This window comes from Drosophila tropicalis, unplaced genomic scaffold (assembly GCF_018151085.1).
Source record: "Drosophila tropicalis isolate 14030-0801.00 unplaced genomic scaffold, ASM1815108v1 contig_593, whole genome shotgun sequence".
Lineage (NCBI taxonomy): Eukaryota > Metazoa > Arthropoda > Insecta > Diptera > Drosophilidae > Drosophila > Drosophila tropicalis.
In genome coordinates, this window is record NW_027173070.1 from 1,385,503 (window position 1) to 1,407,292 (window position 21,790).

At 37.0% G+C, this 21,790-nt stretch overlaps 1 protein-coding gene across 3 annotated transcripts; it reads left to right on the forward strand.

Annotated features, from left to right (window-relative positions):
- The first annotated feature begins 7,220 nt into the window (after positions 1-7,220).
- Positions 7,221-9,062, forward strand: Adgf-E (Adenosine deaminase-related growth factor E). Of its 3 annotated transcripts, XM_068290427.1 has the most exons (3): positions 7,780-7,954; positions 8,029-8,377; positions 8,433-9,062. In XM_068290427.1, exons 1-3 carry the CDS (start codon positions 7,929-7,931, stop codon positions 9,036-9,038), a joined length of 981 nt encoding a protein of 326 aa, XP_068146528.1. In that variant the 5' UTR covers positions 7,780-7,928; the 3' UTR covers positions 9,039-9,062. The 3 variants fall into 3 exon arrangements, with proteins under 3 accessions (XP_068146527.1, XP_068146526.1, XP_068146528.1); XM_068290426.1 differs by having other exon boundaries at positions 7,221-8,377; positions 8,437-8,589; XM_068290425.1 differs by having other exon boundaries at positions 7,241-8,377.
- The last annotated feature ends 12,728 nt before the right edge of the window (positions 9,063-21,790 follow it).

Here is a 21,790-nt window from a genome sequence, read left to right on the forward strand (position 1 = left end):
TGAAGTGTATAACATTTGATAAGGCCCTGACAAATTTCGCTGGTGGATAATTTACTAGATATGATTTATAGTTCAGTGTACAATTAGTTTTCTTAGACTGCCGCGCATACTCTCTCGCTGATGACATAATTATTTGAGAAAGCTGCTTGAGTCGTCAAAGAGAGAGAGAGAGAGAGAGACAGCCTGCTACAGAGGTTATAAGAAGTTGTATTTAAGCTGAAAGGTAAATTTTCCGAAATTAATTTTCAACCGTAAATACAGCATACAAACTTGTGGACTCAGCTCTATCGATACGTCCATATCACAATCTAGGTTCTACTTTAGAACTGTCTTCGGCTCTTAAGCTGCTTTTCGGCGGAGAAGGTTTTGCACTGCTATACCTGCGCCAAAAACACCAACAGTTCAACGCAGTTCCGATCATCAAAAGCACGAATCCTACAGAAAGGAAAGCCAATAGTTTCCTGTTAATAGTTACGGTGATTTTCTTAATGTGATCACTGTTGATGTCAGTTAACCGGCGTAGAAATTCTGTTCCTTGCCAATAGTGTTTCGTTCAAGTGATCAGGGTCCATGGTGGCTTCGAGGTTCTGTATGATTTTATTTACTTGGTCAACTCATTTATTTGCATCTTGGTTTGATAGTTTATCTCCCTTGGATCAATTGTGCTTCGATTATCCTTGATTGTTCGATGTCGTAATAATCTGGTTTGCCAGTAATTACCTTCAGAGCTGACCCAAGCTTCTGTCCGTTCTAAGATGGCCATTTAATATGGACAACAGGGTTTCTAAGTGATCGCAATCAGCAGTGTCAGTGAAAATCGATTAGACAGTTTCTTTGTTTCTTCAATAATGTCGTAATATTTAGTGATGTTAATTGTATGCCTTAGGTAGCTAGTGGTGTCCCAACTAGTGGGTACAACTACCTCTCCTTCAATTATCGGAATCTACTTTGCCCTTTTTGAAAAAAGAAAAAAAGCAATACATTGTATGTTTATAAAATTCACAATACTTAAGGAGAAAAAGCTAATACCAATTTATTTAGCATACCATCACGAATTTCATCCGTCTGTTAGTCGCAAAGTAAACTGTTAAATGTTTTATTTTCGTATAGACTAAATCGAATGCCTCAATTAAATTCGCTCATTATTTGATTACAGTGTTCTTCTCTATATGTTAGGAACTAGTTATTGATTTGTGGTATCTAGAATGATATCCAATTACCCATCCATAATTTGATAAAACTATTGAACAATGCAGGAGAGAGAGAGACCCATGGCACATAGAAAAACCATCAAACTCAAGCATTTTGTTCATTAGAATTAAGAGCTTACATAGGCGTAAAGGGTATTGAAACTTCGGTTAGTTCGCCATTTAGATCATTTTTTCCTATTTCCTATTTCTTTTTAGTTTTTTTTTTTTTGTTTGTTTTGTTGAAGTGGCTAGTGGAATGGTAATTCCTAAAAGGGATTTGCATGCCGCTGAGATGTTTATCGCAAATTGTTGCGACGACTACAACGAAAAGGATGAGGATGCGGATGGGGATGAGAATGAGGAGTGAAATGTCGACGATGTTGTCGTCTGGCGGCGCACAAATGTCAACAGCACAAAGCTCTGACGTTTACATTGAAAGTCACTTTGGGTGCACAGACGACGTATAGGGACGACGACGACGTCGACGACAACAACTGCAACAGGACGATGGGGGATAGGCTAATGAAAAGAGAAATCAAAATGCAATGCATTTTTATTTAAATGCAAATGTTTAGCTTAGAATTCCAAAGCAAAATCTAAAAAAAACCCACCTTCAAAAAGGCAAAAGTGTTAATTGTAGGAACTGCCATTGACAGTGGCTTGTGTAAAAAAGGAGGTGAAGTTGGTGGTGGAGGCAGCTGAAAATTTGCCAAACATTTGTCCTTGTTGTTGTTGTTGCTGCTGTTGACTGTTGTTTGTGCCAAAGTATGCCCTAGAGTGACATTTTGCACAAATGAAATGTGTATGGGGCCTGAAAAGTTGTCTATTTCTGTGCCCAAACAAATAATTTTATTATAAAAGTTCTCTTTCCTTTATTTTTTTCTCGTATGAATGTTTGTTTGTTGGTTTGTGGTTTGTTGAGTAATAGATACGATATATGTGTGTGTGTGTGAGTGGGTGTGTCTACCAGGAAGCGGATTGAGTTAGAGGAAGGTAAAGTAAGAAATATGTCACATGATTTGCCCACAAGCACCATAAACCAAAATACAAGGAATTCGACTTTTTACATATCCTGGAAAACATTAGCAACTCATGGAATGAAGATCTCAATTCTTAATGTTTATCATCCGACACTTTTATCTTCCTAAGCCTCTTGTTATTTTGGTGCAATTGACCAGAGTCCTGTTGCCTGTTTGCCTTATATAGACCCTTGTTTAACTTGCATTCAGATGGGAGACTATAATGAGGTTTTACGACGATACAGTTCTGTCCTCTACCTGGGTTGGATTAAAAGCTTTTTTGTGGTTTGTGTAGAGGGAGGTTTTAGTGTCATGAAGAATTGCCAGCTTAAATGCATACACTACCATAGTCAGGACACTTTCTGCAAAGAGGCCTCTGGCTAAAAGAGTGTACACACACAAATTTAGTTATGGTCAAACAAAAAGTTGGGCACCTAACTTTGTTTTTTCGGTTTCCACAGCTATAGCTTGGCCAATTAGTTAGTTAGTCTTCGCTGTTGGCCTTAATTACACGTGCAATTTTAATGCATATATAGTGTACATTCACTTTCCTCTCCATTCGCTGGGCAATGCTCTTTCATTTGTTGCTATTCTCGGTTGCCCTTTAAGCTCATGTCCTTCTGCAGCACCCACCACATAACCATAAACGTAAAATGCCACAAGAATTTTTGCACATTTGTATTTTTGCGTCCTCGTCCTACACTTTACCCACTTTGGGTCGAAGGGTGTGGAGTGGGCAGGACTCCTGCTAGATTGTTAATATTATTTTATAATTTCTTTTTATTACTCCTATGGCTGCTGCTGCTGTTGCTCCTGTTGCCTGCAATTGTTTAAATAAAACAAAAAGTAGCCAACAAAATGGCAAACGGCCGTAAAATGTTGTAAACATGTTAGTCGAGCATGGATTTTCCTAGCGAAGAGTGAGAAAGAGAAGTTAAGAGGGAGTGAGAACAAAGCGGGGGTGAAACTACATCGAGTTGTTCCAATTTAGTCATTAAATTTAAAGCATAAAACACTTAGGGGGCAAGAATTTAATGCGATTGAGGCAAACAACTGGGCAACTAAAGAGTAATCTGCCATCAAACGGAATGAGGGAAACACTTTAAAGCAACTGATTTCAAAGGGGAATTTCCAGTAAGTGGCACCTACTATAATAGGTCGAATATGTATACTTAAAGTGAATTTGCATAATTCACAAGAGTTAGGCAGGCAGCTTTTCTATAACATGAGACTCAGTAAAATCAAATAGATTGAAATAATATTAAGAGTTCTTTCATCTTTTCAAGGGTTTCTTCGCTTTGCTAATTAAGTAAGATATCCTGTGAAGGGTTTTTGCAGATCTTTGAATATATAAAGTTGATATAAAACATTGTTGCATCTTAAGTATATTGGGTTTTTCTATTATATTTAGTGGTAGTCAGCTAAAATTCCTTTTTTTGAATTCTATCTTCGATTTCTGACAATTACATAAAGTCAGTTATGACATTTTTAGTTTTCAGGATGAAAGCCTACAACAAGTGAATTAAAGCTAAGGCTTCAAACGACAGGCCTCAGACTCTATCCTGAACATAATTCAATAAAGGAATTATGTTATCTCACTTTTGAATAGCATTTTTACCTACCACCTTCTCATCAATTTTTGTTTGCGGCTTGACTGCGAAATTCCGTGTTTCATCAAGTTGCTCCTGCTTATGCCACATATTTGACATTTATTGTAAATTCGATTCTATTGACATAATAGACAACAACGTGCCAGGCAATTCAAAGGCAGAAGCAGCGGCAGCGAATGCGTCAAAATGTAAATTGGCTATAGAAAAAAAGTGGTAGTAAGAAGACATCAAGTGGGAACGGAAACGGAATGGTAAGGGGAGAACGAACGTGCCTGGCTGGAGACAAATCAATTTGACAAGCAACAAAAAAAAAAAACGTAGAAAAAGTAGAAACAGAGAATACTAAAAGTGGAAAAGAGAATGAAAATTTGTAATGAAGCAAGTCAGAAGCACAAATTTTACATTGGCCATTGTGTGAATGACAATAGAAAACAGATAAAACTGACAGCCGTAAGCTGGAAAGCTGCCGAAAGCCGCAATGAGAGACAACGAGGAGCCATTGTTTCACCAGAGTCCACAATGCCATTTGGATGTGTGGGTTGTGGGTAGCCGGGGCAAGTGAAGAAAGTTGCCACACACACACATTGTGGCAGAATGGAGTTAACAACATCTGTTGTTTTCTGTCTCCAAATGCAACCAACTGCCAGAGGACTGAATGAGTTTATCATTTAAGTGCTTCATATTTAGTTCAATTATGATTTCAAATTTTTGATTCAAATTTAAGCATGTGCAACAGTTTCCCATGGGGAAACCTAAAACCATTAATAGATATTCATATTGAAAATGTGAAACATTAATTCAGTATAGAATGCATAATAAAACCATTTTCGGGGCTTTAAAATTGCCGTTTTGTGAAACATGTGCCAGCATTTATGCATATTAAATTAGTTTCTAGCTTAGGCAAAATAAACACACATGGAGATGGAAAGAAAGAAAGAAAGAGCGGCGTCAAAAAGGTTACACAATAGACCATAAACTGAACCCTTTTTTTATGGCATCATATTCTTGCATATTTCGGTTAATAATCGTGGGTTCAGCTGTCCCAAAAAAAAACATATATATATAGAAGACAAGAAAAGAAATAGTTGTGTGTTTCGGGGGCAACTTAAAAACGCATGTAGAAAACTTTTCAAGTGTAAATTGCTCTTCATTTTTTGCTGCAGAGACACGCAAACTGAAAAGGCTTTAGATGCCGTTTCGCTTTTCGGTTTTTTTTGTTGCCTACTTTTGTGGGCCAACTGAAATGTTGGGAGTGTGCGAAACTGTGTGGGTGTCTGTGTAGCTGTGTGTATGTGGGTGAGACGCAGTTGTAACAAAAAGAAACATAAAATAAAATGGCAACGGCAGAAATGTTTTATAAAAATTTATATGAGCATAATTTGTAACTGCACGACGACGTTGAAGAACAAGTATGGAAAGAAGCAAAAGGATCACGATATATATATTATCTCTGTGTGTGTGTGTGTGTGTGCGTGTGTGTGTGTGTGGGTGAGTGGACAAGACAGACAAAAGAAAAACTTGGCAACTGAAAATGGGTTGCAGATGAGAAAGCATTATGCTGAAATGAACACATTCTGCTCATTTTCTCTACGGGTATGGGTAAGGGTACGGGCGCAGCTCGCAAAAACTGAATTGCCGACAAAATGTTGGTAATTGAAGGATTTTACCACCCAAAAAGAGGACCGAATTGGTTGCAAAATATATGAAAATGTTTTTCAGTTGAGTTGAAAGAACGCCAACTGTTAATCCATCTTTAGCTGCAGCTCAGACAGCCTATTAGTGCGGAAAATGCGTGAATTTCCTTTAAAGTAAATTTAAATGGAATGAAAAAAACTTTTGAATCAGTTAGCACAAATCATTTATATTTTAAGTTGCCTTTCTCTCCATGAGTTTCAGAGCAATAAGCGTACTTATTTTAGGATTAGTTTAACAAGACTTTGCTCTTGATCCCCTTGTTCGAAGGTAAAGGACTTTAAATCGAGTTAGACTTTGAAGGCTAAGAAGTTTTCTTTCAAAATCCACGATTACCAAAGCAATCCCCTGTAAATCAACTAACATTTGATAGGTTTTCATAACCACAAAGAACTAAAATTTAAAAAAAAAAAAAAAATAATAATTTTTTACATAATTTTCTGGCTTTGCACACAATTAAAGTGAATGAAAATTGTTTCCCAGCTTAAAATCAACTTTACGTTATTCAGGCAAATAATAAAAGCACGTAGCCAGCATACACACACACACACCTACAGATACACACCTACACATATAAATACAGCCAGAGGCATATCAGTTTGCACTTTTGGCACTTTTTTTCTTGCTTTTGTTGTTGTAGCAAATGCTTAAATGTCGTTCAAGTTTTTGAGTTAAGTGCAATCGACACATGTTTGTGTGCATATGTATGCATATATATGTATATATATACATACATGGTTTGTCTGTGTGTGCAACAAAACTCGTTAACACTTGAAAAGTTTCATGGGCCTTGGGGCAAGCCGAGTTCAGCTACAGATTGAGCTTCAGTTTCAGCTTGTAGATAAAAACGACAAAGACGTGTGCAATGTCAGATGAAGATGAGCATGGATATGGAGTTGGAATTGCAGAATGGAGATGGAGATGAAGATGGAAATGGGTGATATGTAAGTAACGTAATGCGGCTGAAAAAACACTTAAGCAAAATGTATATTCTTTAACCCTGTGTGGCACCTACACACACACACACAGATATCTAGAAACAGACTTGCCTGGTTTCTTAGATAAATCAGACAGTGCACATTGGTACAATAATTTAATAAGTGAAAATTAAACAAAGTAACATTAATTCTAAGTGTTGAGAATGCTGATTGTTAGATTAAAATGTGTATTAAATTTAGTAGAGGAAAAAAAAAAAAAAAATTTAAAAATTAAAAATTTCGTCTCGAAAGACTTTCAGAAAATTTGTCTAGATTTGTCTCATTTCAAGAAAAAATCAGACATCGTTTTAAGAAGTAGACAAAAGGACTCCATAAGGACTAGTAACTTAAGCTAAGCACTTTCTAGCCACAATGAAAAGTTCTCGAGATTTATGTTTCCAAAATGAATCACTAAATGTCAAACCGCAAAGTGGGCTAATTTAACAGGGTAGTAGAAGTTCGGTCGAAAGTTGTGAACATTTTCAATAATTTCAAATTTGACTACATTTCATACCACAAATTTGACAACTTGTCCCAATGTGGTTAAGTGGAGCTGCCTTTGGCCATCATGTAAGTTCTGAACATGATACCTAAAAAAGATTGACAACAACAACTAAAACTATATAGATGGGTTAGAAAACATAACAAAACTTCAGGATATAATTGTGAAAAGCAATTTCAAAGTTGCATTCAAGGACTAATTGATAGGCTAAATGGAGTGTATACGACAAAGAAATTTTATTGCACCTTTTCATTCAGTTCAATAGTACAACAAAGTTATTTGAGTTTAATCTCCTTAGTTTGGACATAAAATTCTTATCACCTAGACAAACTATTTCTAAACAATTTTCTTTCGAAAAAATTCCAAATTCTTTAGTTAATGGCAAACTGGAAGAATGGTTTCCTGGATGCAACGTGGGAAGTTGCTGCTGTCGCCAGCGATTCTCCATAACTGCCATCGATATTTGACTGAATTGGGTATGGAGCAGTCACTGAAAGAACTAATTGGAAATACGAATCTGAGAAAGAGCAAACCAGAAGATTATAGAAAATTACGTGACATTGTAACCGCATATGGGCGTGCCAAGATGCTGGGCAGTGACATACAATTGACCCAGGATGAATATTTGGCCAATAAGGTGATAATGCGTGAGAAGAAAAAGGAATATGAAAAAGGCATTATGGATCCCACCAAATTCGCACCGGGCTATCACATCTTTCAAGTTTTGCATAGGATCAAGAAGTCACCATTATTTCATATTTTAACCCGAATGCCCAAGGGTGCAGCACTCACAACGCATGATACTTCAATGTGCAGTACGGAATTTCTAATCAAATTAACGTACAAGAAGAATCTGTGGGCCTGCACCACGAACAAAGGTTGTCGCATTGAGGAGTTTCGCTTCGCCAAAGAGAAACCAAGCAAATGCAAATTCAAAGATGGCAAATGGCAACAAATGGAAGAGGTTCGTGAACATCGTGGCGATGAGAATGTTTGCAAATATCTTCGAATACGTTTCAGTATGTTTCCCCTATCCAGTTTTACGAACAATGATCAAGCTTGGCGGCATTTTATGGGAATTTTCGCCCTACTCGATGGTCTAATACAATTTGCACCTGTTTGGGGCGAATATTACTATAATGCTCTCAAGGAGTTTTATGCCGATGGTGTGCAATATGTTGAGACTCGTTCATTGTTGCCGCAACTCTATTGTTTGGATGGCGAAAAGTTGCCCGTACGTGAAACTGTGCAAATCTATTACGATCAAATGAATCGTTTCAAGAAAGACCATCCAGAATTTATTGGGGCAAAACTAATCTATGCCCCGCTACGTCATGTTACCCCAGAAGATGTTGGCACTTATGTTAAGACTTGTACAGAATTGAATGTGAGTTCAAACGCTTCATTTCAATCAATCGATTCCAACCTTTGTTTTTCTGTAGAAAGAATTTCCCGATTTCCTGATCGGTTTCGATCTTGTGGGCCAGGAAGATATCGGTCATCCGTTGTCAATGTTTGTGGAGCAATTAATCAAATTACCGCCTCACATACATTTCTATTTTCATGCAGGACAAACCAATTGGTATGGCTCCCATACCGATGAGAATCTCTTCGATGCTGTCATATTGGGCACCAGGCGCATTGGTCATGGCTTTGCCCTTACCAAGCATCCAATAATTATGGCATTGGTGAAGAAATTGAATATTGCTCTCGAATTGTGTCCAGTGTCGAACCAAGTTTTGCAATTGGGCACTGATTATCGTAATCATCCGGCGGCCACTTTAATAGCCAAGAATATACCCTTGATCATATCATCGGGCAATCCTTCGTTTTGGCGAGCCAACCCACTATCGCATGATTTCTATATGGCATTCTTGGGCATTGCTCCTATGAATGCCGATCTGAAATTTTTGAAACGTATTGCCAAAAATTCAATCAAATATAGCGGTGTTGAGGATGAGGAAAAGGCAGCGGCCATGGTCAAATGGAAGACCAAATGGGATAAATGGGTTAAGGATATTTTGCAAAATGATTCCAAAACAAACTGAATAAAAAAAGAAACCAAAAAACAAACACACACAGAACAATGTAGGAACTTTTCTCTTTCTTACTCTTTGGAAAGTAAAATTTCCATGCACAAGTTTTCTACTACTGAATAAGGAAGGGTTGGCATCAAGAGGAAATGGTGGGGAGTGTGGAGTAGGCGGGGATGATGTGTAAACTCAATACCTAATAATAAACTCAACAAAAGGGAAATGGCCAGTATAATCCTTAAGCTGTACCGCAAATTATTTGAGTTTCCGGTTCTTGATTATCAAGAAGAAGTCAGGCAAACCAATAAGTTTTCCCTCACACACACACACATACACAAAGACGCACGCACAAAACTTTTATTGCATACTTTTGTGCGGGCAAGCATGCAAATGTCAAGAGAACTATACGACACTAACACTTCCGTTTCACTTGCTACTGGCTTTGACTTTGGTTTCTTTTGGCCTTCCAATTGCTTCTACTGGCTGCCGGCACTAATTTCATTGACTTCCATTTCCTCACACGCAACATTCAAAGTTATTTTCCACGCACTCGGTAAAGGCAAAAGGGGGAGAAGAGAAGGAGCTTGAAGGGAGAGACCGAATGCCAGTCCTTGTCTTGACGATCAAGAAACGAAACTTTTACGTTGCCTTCATTGCTTATAATTAAAAACTTTATTATTTGTTTAACTTTGCCCGCAGCTGTTGCACATTTGACAGACACACACACACCCACATATACATACATTTATAGAGAGAAATGTGGGAGCCACAAAAATTTGTGCAAAACTTCTTTATTTTTTTGTCCTTTTTCTTGTTTCTTTTTAGAAAAAATAAAATTATCAGCAATTATCGAAAAAGTTGCGCTTCATTTATCGCCTGACAGTTTCCCCTTTTTATTTTTTGTATATCGTTTTTTTGTTGTCCCTTGCCAACTAGAGCATGACTATAAGATGCCAGCGAAATGGCAAAAGCAAGCAAAGGCGAAACTGATAAATTGCCTAGTCTAGCCTAGCAAACAGTTTGACAGCCACTGGATTATTGATGTTGCGTCTGAAAAAAGGGCCAAGCCTTAACCCTAGGAAAGCAAACTAACATGATATTGCTATGGAACGAAAAAAGTTAAAGGGATTGTGTGCTGAGAAACTAAATATAAATCTTTAGTTCTAGGACCGCAAGTCCGCTGTAGTTAATAAGCAGAATAAGATTTGGTTTAGTTTTCAGTTCCTGTTCTTGTTTCAGTTGTATGGTATAAATTAGAAGGCATTTGAGATTGATTTTCATTGATTTTTTCCTTTTATTCAGAATATATACGTTTGGATTATGATATTGATCTGTATCCAACTAAATCAAGTGAATATCAAATAGGAATATATGTTAGGTACTTGAGTGTTACAGGAGAATTAGAAAGCTTTATCAGAGGCCGTACATTAGGGTAAACGAAAAATTATAAGATTAAAGTTAGCCATGAAAAATACAAACTCTTTTTAGACTGAAGTGCTGAGAACCATCTTATATAGAGGTATATAAATATAATTATAAAAATCTTTACTCTAACCAATTTTCACTCAGGTAACTCTTGAAAGTTTTTAAAGTCAGCTAACTCATATCGTCTAACAAAAAAAAAATACCCCGATTGCCTTTTGAAGGATTAAGCCAAGCGGCTCAAATCATAATTTAATGGCCAAAAACTTTTAATGAGGCTAAAAACATTTATGAAGCAGCAGCCAGCAGACGACAACAACAAAAACTGAGATGGAGGGATAAACAAGACGAGGGGAGGCAGGAACAGGAAGAGGAAGAGTAGTGGTGGGTGGAGAAGTTGTCTAGATTGAGGACTGTGTGCACACGTTAGCTAATTTGCAAAATTCATGAATATAAATTGGTTCTAAAATGCCAAATAAAATAATCAAATATGCAAATTTTTTGTGTGTTATGTGGAAGAGAAACACAAATGTCGGACATCTTTGATTTTCGCACGGAAAATGTTATTAAAAATGACAGATATGAGATTTTTTTTTTTATTTTTTTCTTGGTGTATCTTTTGATATCCGCTCTTTAGCTTGACATTGATTCAAAGCTATGTATGTGTGTTGTTTTTGTCGCATTTTTTGTTGGCCATCGGTTGCCATCGGTTTAGACGGAAAAATGACCAAATGCTGCAGTAAACAATGGTCAAGCACACAAAGACACATGCAGTTAAGCAAGAGCAAAGAACGAAATGCCAAAAGAGGATTGGGAATGGCATTTGGGGAAAGGCAACAAGGAAAACGAACAAGCCACAGAACTGGCTAACAAAAACCAAACAGCAACAAAGACAAAAAACAAAAAAGAACTTAAACCCAACTGACCGAGACACGTAAAACAAAGCGAATGGTATATGACCAAACCGACACTCATTCACATACACACAAAAAACGGTTGACAGTGATTCAAACTAAATTTGAGACCATACAATACCCATTAATGGACAAAGGCACATATTGGTAAGAGTTTGGCATAGCTTTTGAACACTAATCTCTCATTTTAAAACAGCTAACAAAGTTGACTTTTATCTACTTAAGAGCTTCCTAGCCTATAGCTTTTAGTTATATGTAGAAACTATCTATAGCAATGATGGGCAAATAATTGGTCAATAGTTCGACGATTTTGCGTTCCCTAAAAATCGTAGGAATTCAAACAATCACATGACTAACAATTTTGACTACCATAGTTAAGTGGCTAAGTGAATGATTTAACTGGGGGAAATTCTGACTTATACAGGGTATTGAAAACATTAAAGCTGTCGCATTGCTTTTCATATTTTTAGACTCTGCAGGGAAAGAGAGAAAAGAGAGATACAACTTCTAGATTGTCATAAATCCGCAAATACTCTATCACAAAAGCCTCCACCCACACACACACCCACACACACAGACTGAACACCGCCCCCAAACCAACCATATATGGATGTATGTATGAATGTAGATATTTTTGATGTCTTGCTTTGGCAGCTAAAGTCCGAAATCATCATCATCCACATCAGGAAAAAGCAGCAGCAACATCATCGTCATGATGATGGAGCAAAGGAGGCATAAAGCGCAGTTAGTTTGCATACAAATGACATTTGGAATTGTGCAAAAGGATTGCGCAAAAATCAACGCGGACATGCAGCTAGCCAGGACAAATAATGTGCATAAATTTCAGAACGGACCAAGGCGGTTGGTCAATATGTTTCACTGGTCATGGCAGCAGAGGAGTGTGTGTTTGAGCTATGCTATCCCTGTCACTGATGATGATTAGATTACTTCACACACACACGCACACATACACACACGATTGGCCACATCATAACGTTTATGTCTAGAACATTAGCATTAAGTTGGAACGGGTAAAAGAGTGAAAAATTCTTGCATGTTACATTCGGTTTTTCATTTTTTTTTTCGTTTTCTTTCTCACTCTCTTCTTGGACATGGCCAACGTTTCAAAATGATGATCAAAGTCTCGCAAATATGCAGACAGACTGGAATTTGTGTTGCGCTTTTGTTGCAAGAGCATATCCTGGATATCCTAAACTGCTTTTGACCAACGGAAACCCCCCGTTGGCCATGCTCTGGCTCTCTCTACGTATGCGTATTTTATGTTAATACATTGCTCTATCCGTGTGGTCCTTGGTATATTTGTGTGTGTGTGTGTCTGTGTCTCTGTGTGGGTGTCAATTACGCAAAGGTTTCGAAAGGACACAACACAACAATATATGCTTCAGTATACAATTCAAGTTGATGCGCATCCTGATGATGATGATGGTGATGAGGAAGAGGATGATAGAGTGGAGAAGATGAGGCTGGCAGTTGGGTGCAAAAGGCTATCAATATTCATGAGATGACTGCATACATATGTAAGTATTAAAATGTAAACAATACGCATACAATTGTGATATATTGTATTTAAAGGAAGTCTTAAAGAATGTTCCTCGCGTTTCAGGTAGATTTCCTGGGAATCCTCCAACAAACTCCTCATGACGTTCCCAGCAAAAAATATTGCATTTTGCTTAATCATTTAGAGATTTATAATTTTACAGCTTATCTCTTTTGGAAGGATACCAAAAATTCACTTCATCCGTTATCTCTCTCATAGAGCCTACTCGCTAACTCGGCCCTTCTATAGACATTTCTCTGTAGTCTTAAAAAAAGGATTTTTGTAAATTTGATGAATTTTTGCTTTTTACACTCGCTCGATTGCACATAAAAGGAAAGAAAACAGACGATAAGGAGAGTAAATGGAATATATCTGCTCTGCAAATGCCTTTGCCTCATTTCGGGTGGGACACCCTTAAAGGTTACAAAAAGAAAATAAATATACCTCATACATACATATAAAAATAAATTTGCTTATGTTTATTTTGATGAGTGGTGGCAAAAAGGCGTGAAATACGCCCACACGCACACAGGGTTGAGCACTTTGCATTAAATGTCATGTGAGCCATAAGAACCCCGACACAAAAACGAAAAAAAGGTTTTATGTCAAATTGAACGACAAGCCAAGACCCGAAACCAAAACCGGGCCCAGAATCAAGCCCAGGCGGGTAAAGAGCATCTAAAACCAGTAACACACACGCACACTCTCACTTACACACACACACACACACAAATACAAAATTTGTATAAATTATGAGTGGAGGGAAAACTCAAAATGCATGACTTGTTGTTGCTGCTGCTGCTGCTGCCAGGAATCAAGCTCTAAATAATTTATCAACCGGAGCACACAATAAAATTTTAGACCGAAACCGAAATGTCATACGCATGCATTTGCATATATGCAATTTTGTGTAACACAGTCAGCCAGGGATGCAAATTGCATTCTATTGAAATTGATGCCAGGCGCTAGGCAAATTATCCTTGTGGTTGAAAATTTACAGCATAATTTGTAAATTTTCATCCAGGTTGCGGCGAGGGTCCTTTAATAAATAAGGCATAAGCGTTTATGCCTGCGAGGGGCCATGGAACTTTTTCAATTAAAGCTTCATCCCCCTAGTGACTAGTCCAGTAAATACACGAATACATTCATATCTCATGTTTTCCCGATTTCCATAAATATTAATCAAATAAAACGCTTTGTAACATATATTTTCCTTTTCTATTCAATCATCTTTCTTTTGTCAATCTTTTAAGGTATGAACTTTTATCTGCCCTTGATATATACATAAATATTTTCGCTCTGCATTCTTCACGAAATGGCTTATGATTGATAGATCTGTATGTCCCTTGTTACTATTCGTTTGACCCTCGCATATAACTAAATATATGTATGTTTGTTGGTTGCCGGTATGGACAATGCTTATTTAGATGCAACTATTATATTTTATATTAAAATGTATGCAACTTTTGTTTGTAATTTGTTTCAAAATTCAATTTGATGATTTGCAACATTTAGTTTCATAGCTCATTTTGTTGTTAGAATTTTGACCATTGTTAGGCAACCAGAACGCTTATCCCACCAGAAACCACTCTCTCTCCCCCTCTTTCACTAGACGACAATGGCCGACTATTGTTCTTGTTGTAGCAACATAATTGCATTTATTGGCGTCAACATTCTGCAAAAAGCAATTTCAATTTCATTAAAATTGATATCACTTTTCAATATAATTCTTTGATTTCATTAAAGATCTATTGTTTATATATGCATAAAGTTTAATATGCAAAAAGAGATATAGCAAGCATATATGAGTATTTTTTTAAGCTCTTTAGTTAAGTCACGCGGAAATTTTCCTGAGAGTTACTTGCAGTTCAGCAAACAGATAAGAAAATTTATGACTAAGCGAAAAAAAGAATACAAAAAATTACTTGAAAATTTAAGAGAGAAAATATACATATGCATCTATGTAGGTAGAGATCTACATCTGTATATATACATATATAAAAAGCAATGTAATTAAAGCTAGACAAAAACCAAAATGGACAATTGGAGTGCTGCCTATGTACGTGTGTCAAAAGTCAGAGGATACTGTCTGGACTGTCTATCGAGGCCACAAATTGACAGGCAGCCATAGATGAAGAAGGAGTGGAATAAAGTGGAGTCAAGTGGAGTGGAGTGGAATAGGGAGCATGAGTGGATACTACTCGACTCTGGGATGAGTGTGAGTTTCATGGACATGGACACACAATAATTTACTACGTAATAGACACGACTCCCAAAAAAGACCGGACACTCAGACATATGCTAGACAGCTCGTCCAACACATACATAGATACGAATGTGTGTGTTCTCTATGTGGACAGACAGCAAAACAGACAGATAGACATTGGTCATGGCCCTAGTCCTATTCCTCTTTTCCTATTTCTATTCCTAGGTCCAATTGTTGCCCATGGACTTGTTCATTAACACAAACATAAGCCTGAACTCTTGGTCAGACATCATCCTAAATGATGGAGAATTGCTTTGCTCTGAAACTGAGATGAGTTGTTGATGCAACTAGAGATGATTGCGTGACTAAAAAGAGACAAAGTATCTCTAGCTAAAGGACCTCAATATTTGTCAAAGTGCCATCACGGGACTCTCTGGAGGAGAGTAACAAATCTTAGGCTTAAATTTTCAAGTGTAACCATTGAAATAGCAGTTAGTGCAACAAATTAGTAACAAACTTGTGTGGACGCCTATTCTCCCATAGCAAATATCCGTTCATTCACTTTTCTCCGGAAATTGCAATGAGACACGTGATCAAAGTAGAAGAATATTTCCCTAAAAGAAAAGAAGAAAAGACCAGCACATTCGTTTCGCCAGACATATAAATCTTCATTCCGGCTTAAACTTTGGCTGCGGTTGCTGCAGCCCACAAGAACTTCACTCACACGTAGACAGCAAATTAACACAGCTGCTGTGTTTGGCCTTTTGATACTCCTCAAGTTCAGGTGATTTACAGCCCCAAGTGGAGCAGGAAAACGGAACATTGTCTGCATATTAATATCTACTTATGTAATATGTGACTTTAACTTGGCAAACAACTTTCTCTCCACAGAGTTCAACTTGCAAAACCAAAATCCAAAAAACACACACAAAGCGCAAGCCAACTGCACATTCCCAGACATTACTTTCTACTTGGTTTCCGTCTTGGTCGTCGCATTCATTTTTTGATATTTTTTGTTGTGACGGCCAATTTGTAACGAGTGAGTGCATATAATAAAGCAAATTATATTTTATATATTCAAAATAATATTCAACAGAGCATGAGGTAGTCGTCTCAAGAGCGGGCAATGTTGTTCTCATTATAGTTGTTGTTGTTGATGCTTTTGATGTTGATGACGTTAACTTTGACTAGTAGTTCAGCAACGTGACCATGGCCTTGCCGTTAAAAATTTTTGTGTTGCTGTAAAGTATGCTACAATTATTTTCATCAGCCAAGCACAAAGTATTTCATTCCGGCACCACGCAAAAGTGTCGAAATTGTTGTCATCCGCCATGTTGGCCAGAGATAGACACAAATTTGATTTATTTCTGGTTTACTCAATCTCAATTTGTTGGGTATGGTAAAAGAGAGAATGAGAGTGAAAAAGGTTGGTGTACTTCAAGGTGAAGGTCGGAGATAGATTGATGCCAAGGCAGTTTAAATAATTGAGCACCAAAAAGTATTATCTTACTGATGATCAATTTTGTTATAAAATACTCTGCCCTAAAAAGTATGCTTCATTCTGAAGACTTTAATTTTTGTCGCCCGTTTTTCTTTCTATATGCATGTATGTATGTGTGTGTGTGTGTGCGATGCACATCTACAACATGTAACAGTCAAAGTGAGGCTCGGGGCAAACAACAAGCTAAAATAAAAGTGCACTTGAAAATGTTGATGGGGACACAACTAAGCCGCCGCACCACCCAACCTCACTTTCTCTTGTCTCTACGAAACAATTTTGCTTAGCAAGTTTCCTTTTGTTTTGCATTTTAGTTTCAGATCTCCACCAAACCTTCTCCCTTTTACTCTCTCAATCTCCCTGTCCACTTTTGACTCCTGCATTGTCTGACTGTCGTTTACGAAAAAGCATTTCAAAAATGTCCACGACACAGAAGTTTTTATACACACACACACGCAGATGCACACTCACACAGAGTATGTGTATATTCTGGTTGGTCTGCAATGTTGACCGATGTTGTTCTCGACATCGTTTGTGGCACATAAAGAGCGACAGTCCGCAGGACATTTTATATTTAATTTACAGTATGACCGCACTCTGCATGAGTATGTATGCGTGCGTATGCCTGTGTGTGTGTGTGTGTGCGAGAGTGCATTTAATGAAGTACAATGCGGTAAAGTGATGCGGTGCGAATAGTGGGTGGTGTAGGAGGTTATTGTATGCTGACTGGAATATCCTGATTGCATGATTTCACATCTCCACATAGAGGATTCATCGCATTGATTTGGAGGGAAGGGAATAAACGTGGAAGGGTCCAACAATTGTTATTGTTGTTGCACTCACTAAATGTTTGCGTTTAGCCACAGAGTCAGAATTTAATTCCTAATTCAATTTTGATGTTCGATTGCATACCTACTTTCATTTTTTGTTTGTCTTTCCTTTTGCTCTCTATCCATTAAATAAACACTTGAATTTTTTAACGAAAATTACACTAAATAAAGTATCAAATGGGCTTTTCGAGTACACCAAAGTGGTGGGATTAACGCTGGCTATGGCTCAATCACAGTTGCCAAACAGAATTCGCTTTCCGGAATAAAAACCCAACAAAATCTCCACATAGAGTAAAAAGAATTAAAAAACGAGAAACGAACATTAAATTTTTCTATACTCTATCTATAAAGATATTTCACTTTTGCCTTTTCATGATACAATAATAAATACTACTAGGATGTCAAAAGAAGAACCGATAAGATAACATCTTATTTCCACAGTTAGAATTTCAAAGTGTTCAAACAAATTTTAAGAGTTAGATAAGGCTGCTAAACTAACTAGCTCTATAAATTTAGACTCTGAGTCTGATAGTGCAGCTTATTTAAATGTTGTGAGTAATAATTACTTAGTGAATCACAATGATTTTTATCAATTGGCAGAACAACCTCTTATTCGCTCTCTCTTATCTGTTTCTTATCACCTTTGAGACAACCTACCCAAAAGCTTTTTGCCTTGAACTGCATTTTTTCTGCGGATTTCCTGTACACTATTTGTTCTTCTTATCGCACTTTGCGACTTGTAATCAGTCGAAGTGCCTAATATAACCTGTCCAACATAGAGTCCAATGAAAAGGCTAAAAAAATTGATTGCAGTTTTGATACAAGTTGTATACCTTCTCGATGACTAAAGTTTAGAATAACGCCAAAAGGCATTATTGAATCCATATGCCAAATTGCCTAGAGTATTTATGAAAATGAACGTACAAAGCCCAAAGCCAAAGTGCGCTTTTCAATTATTTTTTCCTGTTTTCCTTATTTCTTGTTTGCTTTTTTTTTACGTCCACTCGACAACTTTATTTTTTTGTGCCTTTTTGGTGGGTGGATGAGAAGGCAGAAGATGAGGCCAACAAGAGCCTGAGTGCTTGCTTGCTGGGAAACTGGCCCTAGTCCAGGGCAGGGCCCATTCAATGTGCAGTCGTCTACACTTTTATTGCTTTAATTGCGCACTGAAGCGCTACAGAAACACACACTCACATAATAAATATATACATATATACTCATTCACACACACACACATACACACATAGAGATACATTTAGTCCACAACACTGGACACATGTTGCTAATGAAGTTTTCTAACAACATTTCTCTTATGTCAGATCATAAGCTGTTAATCTGCGAGGTAGTCATTTTTCCCCACAATCCAAACTCTCTCTCTCTCTCTCTCTGTCTCGTTACTCATTGATTTTGGTATGATGAGAAATGGCAACTTAGAAAATGAAAATAAAACTCATCACAAAAAAAGACACTCAATCGAACAATGAGAAGCAAATGGCAGCATCAATCTGTCATTTTTGTGTCAATATTTCTTTTGTTCTTAGCAAATTATATCTACATTTCTTTAAAAAAGATTTGTCGAAACTTCTTGTCTTATCAAGATGCACTTATCAGCAACAAAGACTTTTATTATCTCAGTTCATTATCATATTATGTGGGTTAAATATGTAAGTTACTCTATTAAAGTGGGTTACATAATTTACTCTCGTTATTTTTTTCTGACCAAGGTGTCCTTTCCTTTTGCAATAACTTTAGTTGTACACCGACCAGTTGATGTCTCTTTTTTCTGAACAAGTGATCGTTTCTCAGCTATTGGAATCAATCGACGAGTCTCTATTCGTTTTTCCTTGATTACGTTTTGATCCGGTGAAAAGTGCCGATCAATCGATACTCTTCTCTCCTTGATTTCAGTAGGTGTTCCCTTTGAATTACCTTTAGACTTCTCAGTCACAATTTTTTTTTCTCTAATGAGAGTAGGACTTTCAGTTGATGCACCAAAGTACCTTTCAGTCGCTATCGTTGTTTGCCTGTCTGGTCGGCAATCAGTCGATGTTCTTCTTTCTTTGATCAGAGCTGGTCGTCCATTTTCCCCAACTTTAAAGGTTTTTGTAGTTATTTCACGCTTGCTTAGTTGACCATTTTGTGGTGCCCTGGACATATTTATTTACTACCCTCAATCCGGAATCGGAGTAAATTGCTGCTAAATAAATAAACCCGATTCGTAGCTCGATCAGTTTTGAACTGCGCAAATAGAAATTCCACGATTGTTACTATCGTAAGCTCGCTATTAAAAGCGAACAAACATTAAGGGAGAGAGATAAGTATTATATATCAAATGGGAAATGACGAAAGAGTATGAGCTCAAAACATGCAATTACGTACACATTATAATTGTATATTGTATATCACGAAACCGGTTCTCTCTTTCGTTATTTACTTAGAATGTTTCAGAGAATAACTTTGCTGAAATGACTAATCAAACATACTAAAAATTTATACTTCACCAAGAAACATTTTTTTTTAAGACTATCTAGCTAATTCGATCTCTAGGCTAAGTCTCTGTTTTTATTTAAGTTTAGAAAACGTAAATGTGTTTTTTAATATTTTTGCTGGGACATTTGATTCTTTGGAAATTATTAAATAAAACTGGAATAACTGTGGACTTAGGCCATTTTGGTTTGTTTAAAGAAAAATTTATTTTTTTTTATTATTGTAAAAAAGTTATAAACATGAAAAGTCATCGGTAAAATATAACAAACGTAGCTAATATCTAATTGGACTAAAGACAGAAATATGTTCAAACAATATAGCAATTAATTTTTTCATTTTCTCCTTTTTTTTTTTTTTTTTTTTTTTTTGTGTTGTTATTGTGTAAGTTAATTTTAATTGAATAATTATTTTTGTTTGACCATGGTGAGCTTTTTCTTTAAAACAATTGCAGTTGTAGACCGACCGGTCGATGCCGGTTTTCTATTGGATTCGATTAGTCTCGATTCGCTTTTCCTGGATAGGATTTCCATCTGGCGCGAATTTTCGTTCTGTCGACACAGTTTTTTCCCTAATTTGAGTTCCTTCATTTCCGGCAGCAGTCGGTACCCGATCAGTCACTACTTCTTTCTCCTTGATGAGGGTGGGAGTTTCTGTTGGTGAATAGAACTTATCAATCGTTATCTTCCTTTCCCTGTCGGGTCGGCAATCAGTCGATGTTCTTCTTTCTTTGATCAGAGCTGGTCGTCCATTTTCCCCAACTCTAAAAGTTTTCGTAGTTATTTCACGCTTGCTTTGTTGACCATTCCGTGGCGCTCTGGACATATTTATTTCTTTTTGGAACTGCCGCTAAATAAATAAACCCGATTTGTCGCTCTATCAGTTTTGAACTGCGAACTGCAAAATTCCACTGTTGCTATATATCGTAGGCTTGGTTGATAAGCTTTAAATATCAAATGGCGCTTTGCAAAAAAAGCTCAAAATGTTTAGTTCTATGCACTATCTTTTATGGTACATAAACACGAGAAGAGCGAAAATTGAGCAAAGAAGTTTTTTCACACGTGATTTGCTATAATATAGAACTTTGCTTGTAATTAAATGTGTTCGTTTGTCACGCATCGGTTTTCCCGACTTCAATGTGAAGGAAATCACCAATGAATTTCCCGGAATAAAATAAGACTTATCATGAAACTCCACAAAGAATCATATCATTCATTAATGACTCCTTATTGATTGCTTAGGATATGGCTTTATGATTCTTTCTTTGGTCTCTAACAAAAATGTCCCAGTTTTTACCATCAATTATTTGCAAGTTAATTTCAATCAACCGGACACATAATTTTTATCCAATTAATATTGATGGCTTAGTGGCTATGGCAAAGCATTAATAATATTCCATGCAAACACAAACAAACAAATACAAATAAACAAATAACGATGCATTTGAGGCACATGTCAAAGCAAACAAACAACATCAATGCCAATGGGACACAAGCGAGAGGGGGTTGTATTGAATTAAATTAGGGGTTGATAAGAGGGGAGGGATCGCTGGGGACGTTTGGGGTGCGCCTGTCGCATTTGCTATTTGTTGCGTTTACGCCTCGATTGTGTTGAAAAATAAACATACCTATTGACGTTCAATGACGTCTAAACCTGGCTATATTCACACAAACCTGTCCAGTATCTGCACATCAGTGTGTGTGTTTGTGTGTGTGTGTGTGTTTTAATTAAACTTGTTTTCGAAGGCATTTATCAGATGCAGACAGGACACGCCAGACCAGGTGTTAAGCATAGAAGGAAAAAAATATAGCTAACAGTTGCAGCTAGACAAAGGCTACAGTCCTGCAACCAACGA

Coding starts and splice junctions, on each gene's coding strand:
- Adgf-E (XM_068290425.1), top strand. CDS start 7,385: ATGGTTTCCTGGATGCAACGTGGGAAGTTGCTGCTGTCGCCAGCGATT. Junction 8,378..8,432: donor AGACTTGTACAGAATTGAAT/GTGAGTTCAAAC, acceptor GTTTTTCTGTAG/AAAGAATTTCCCGATTTCCT.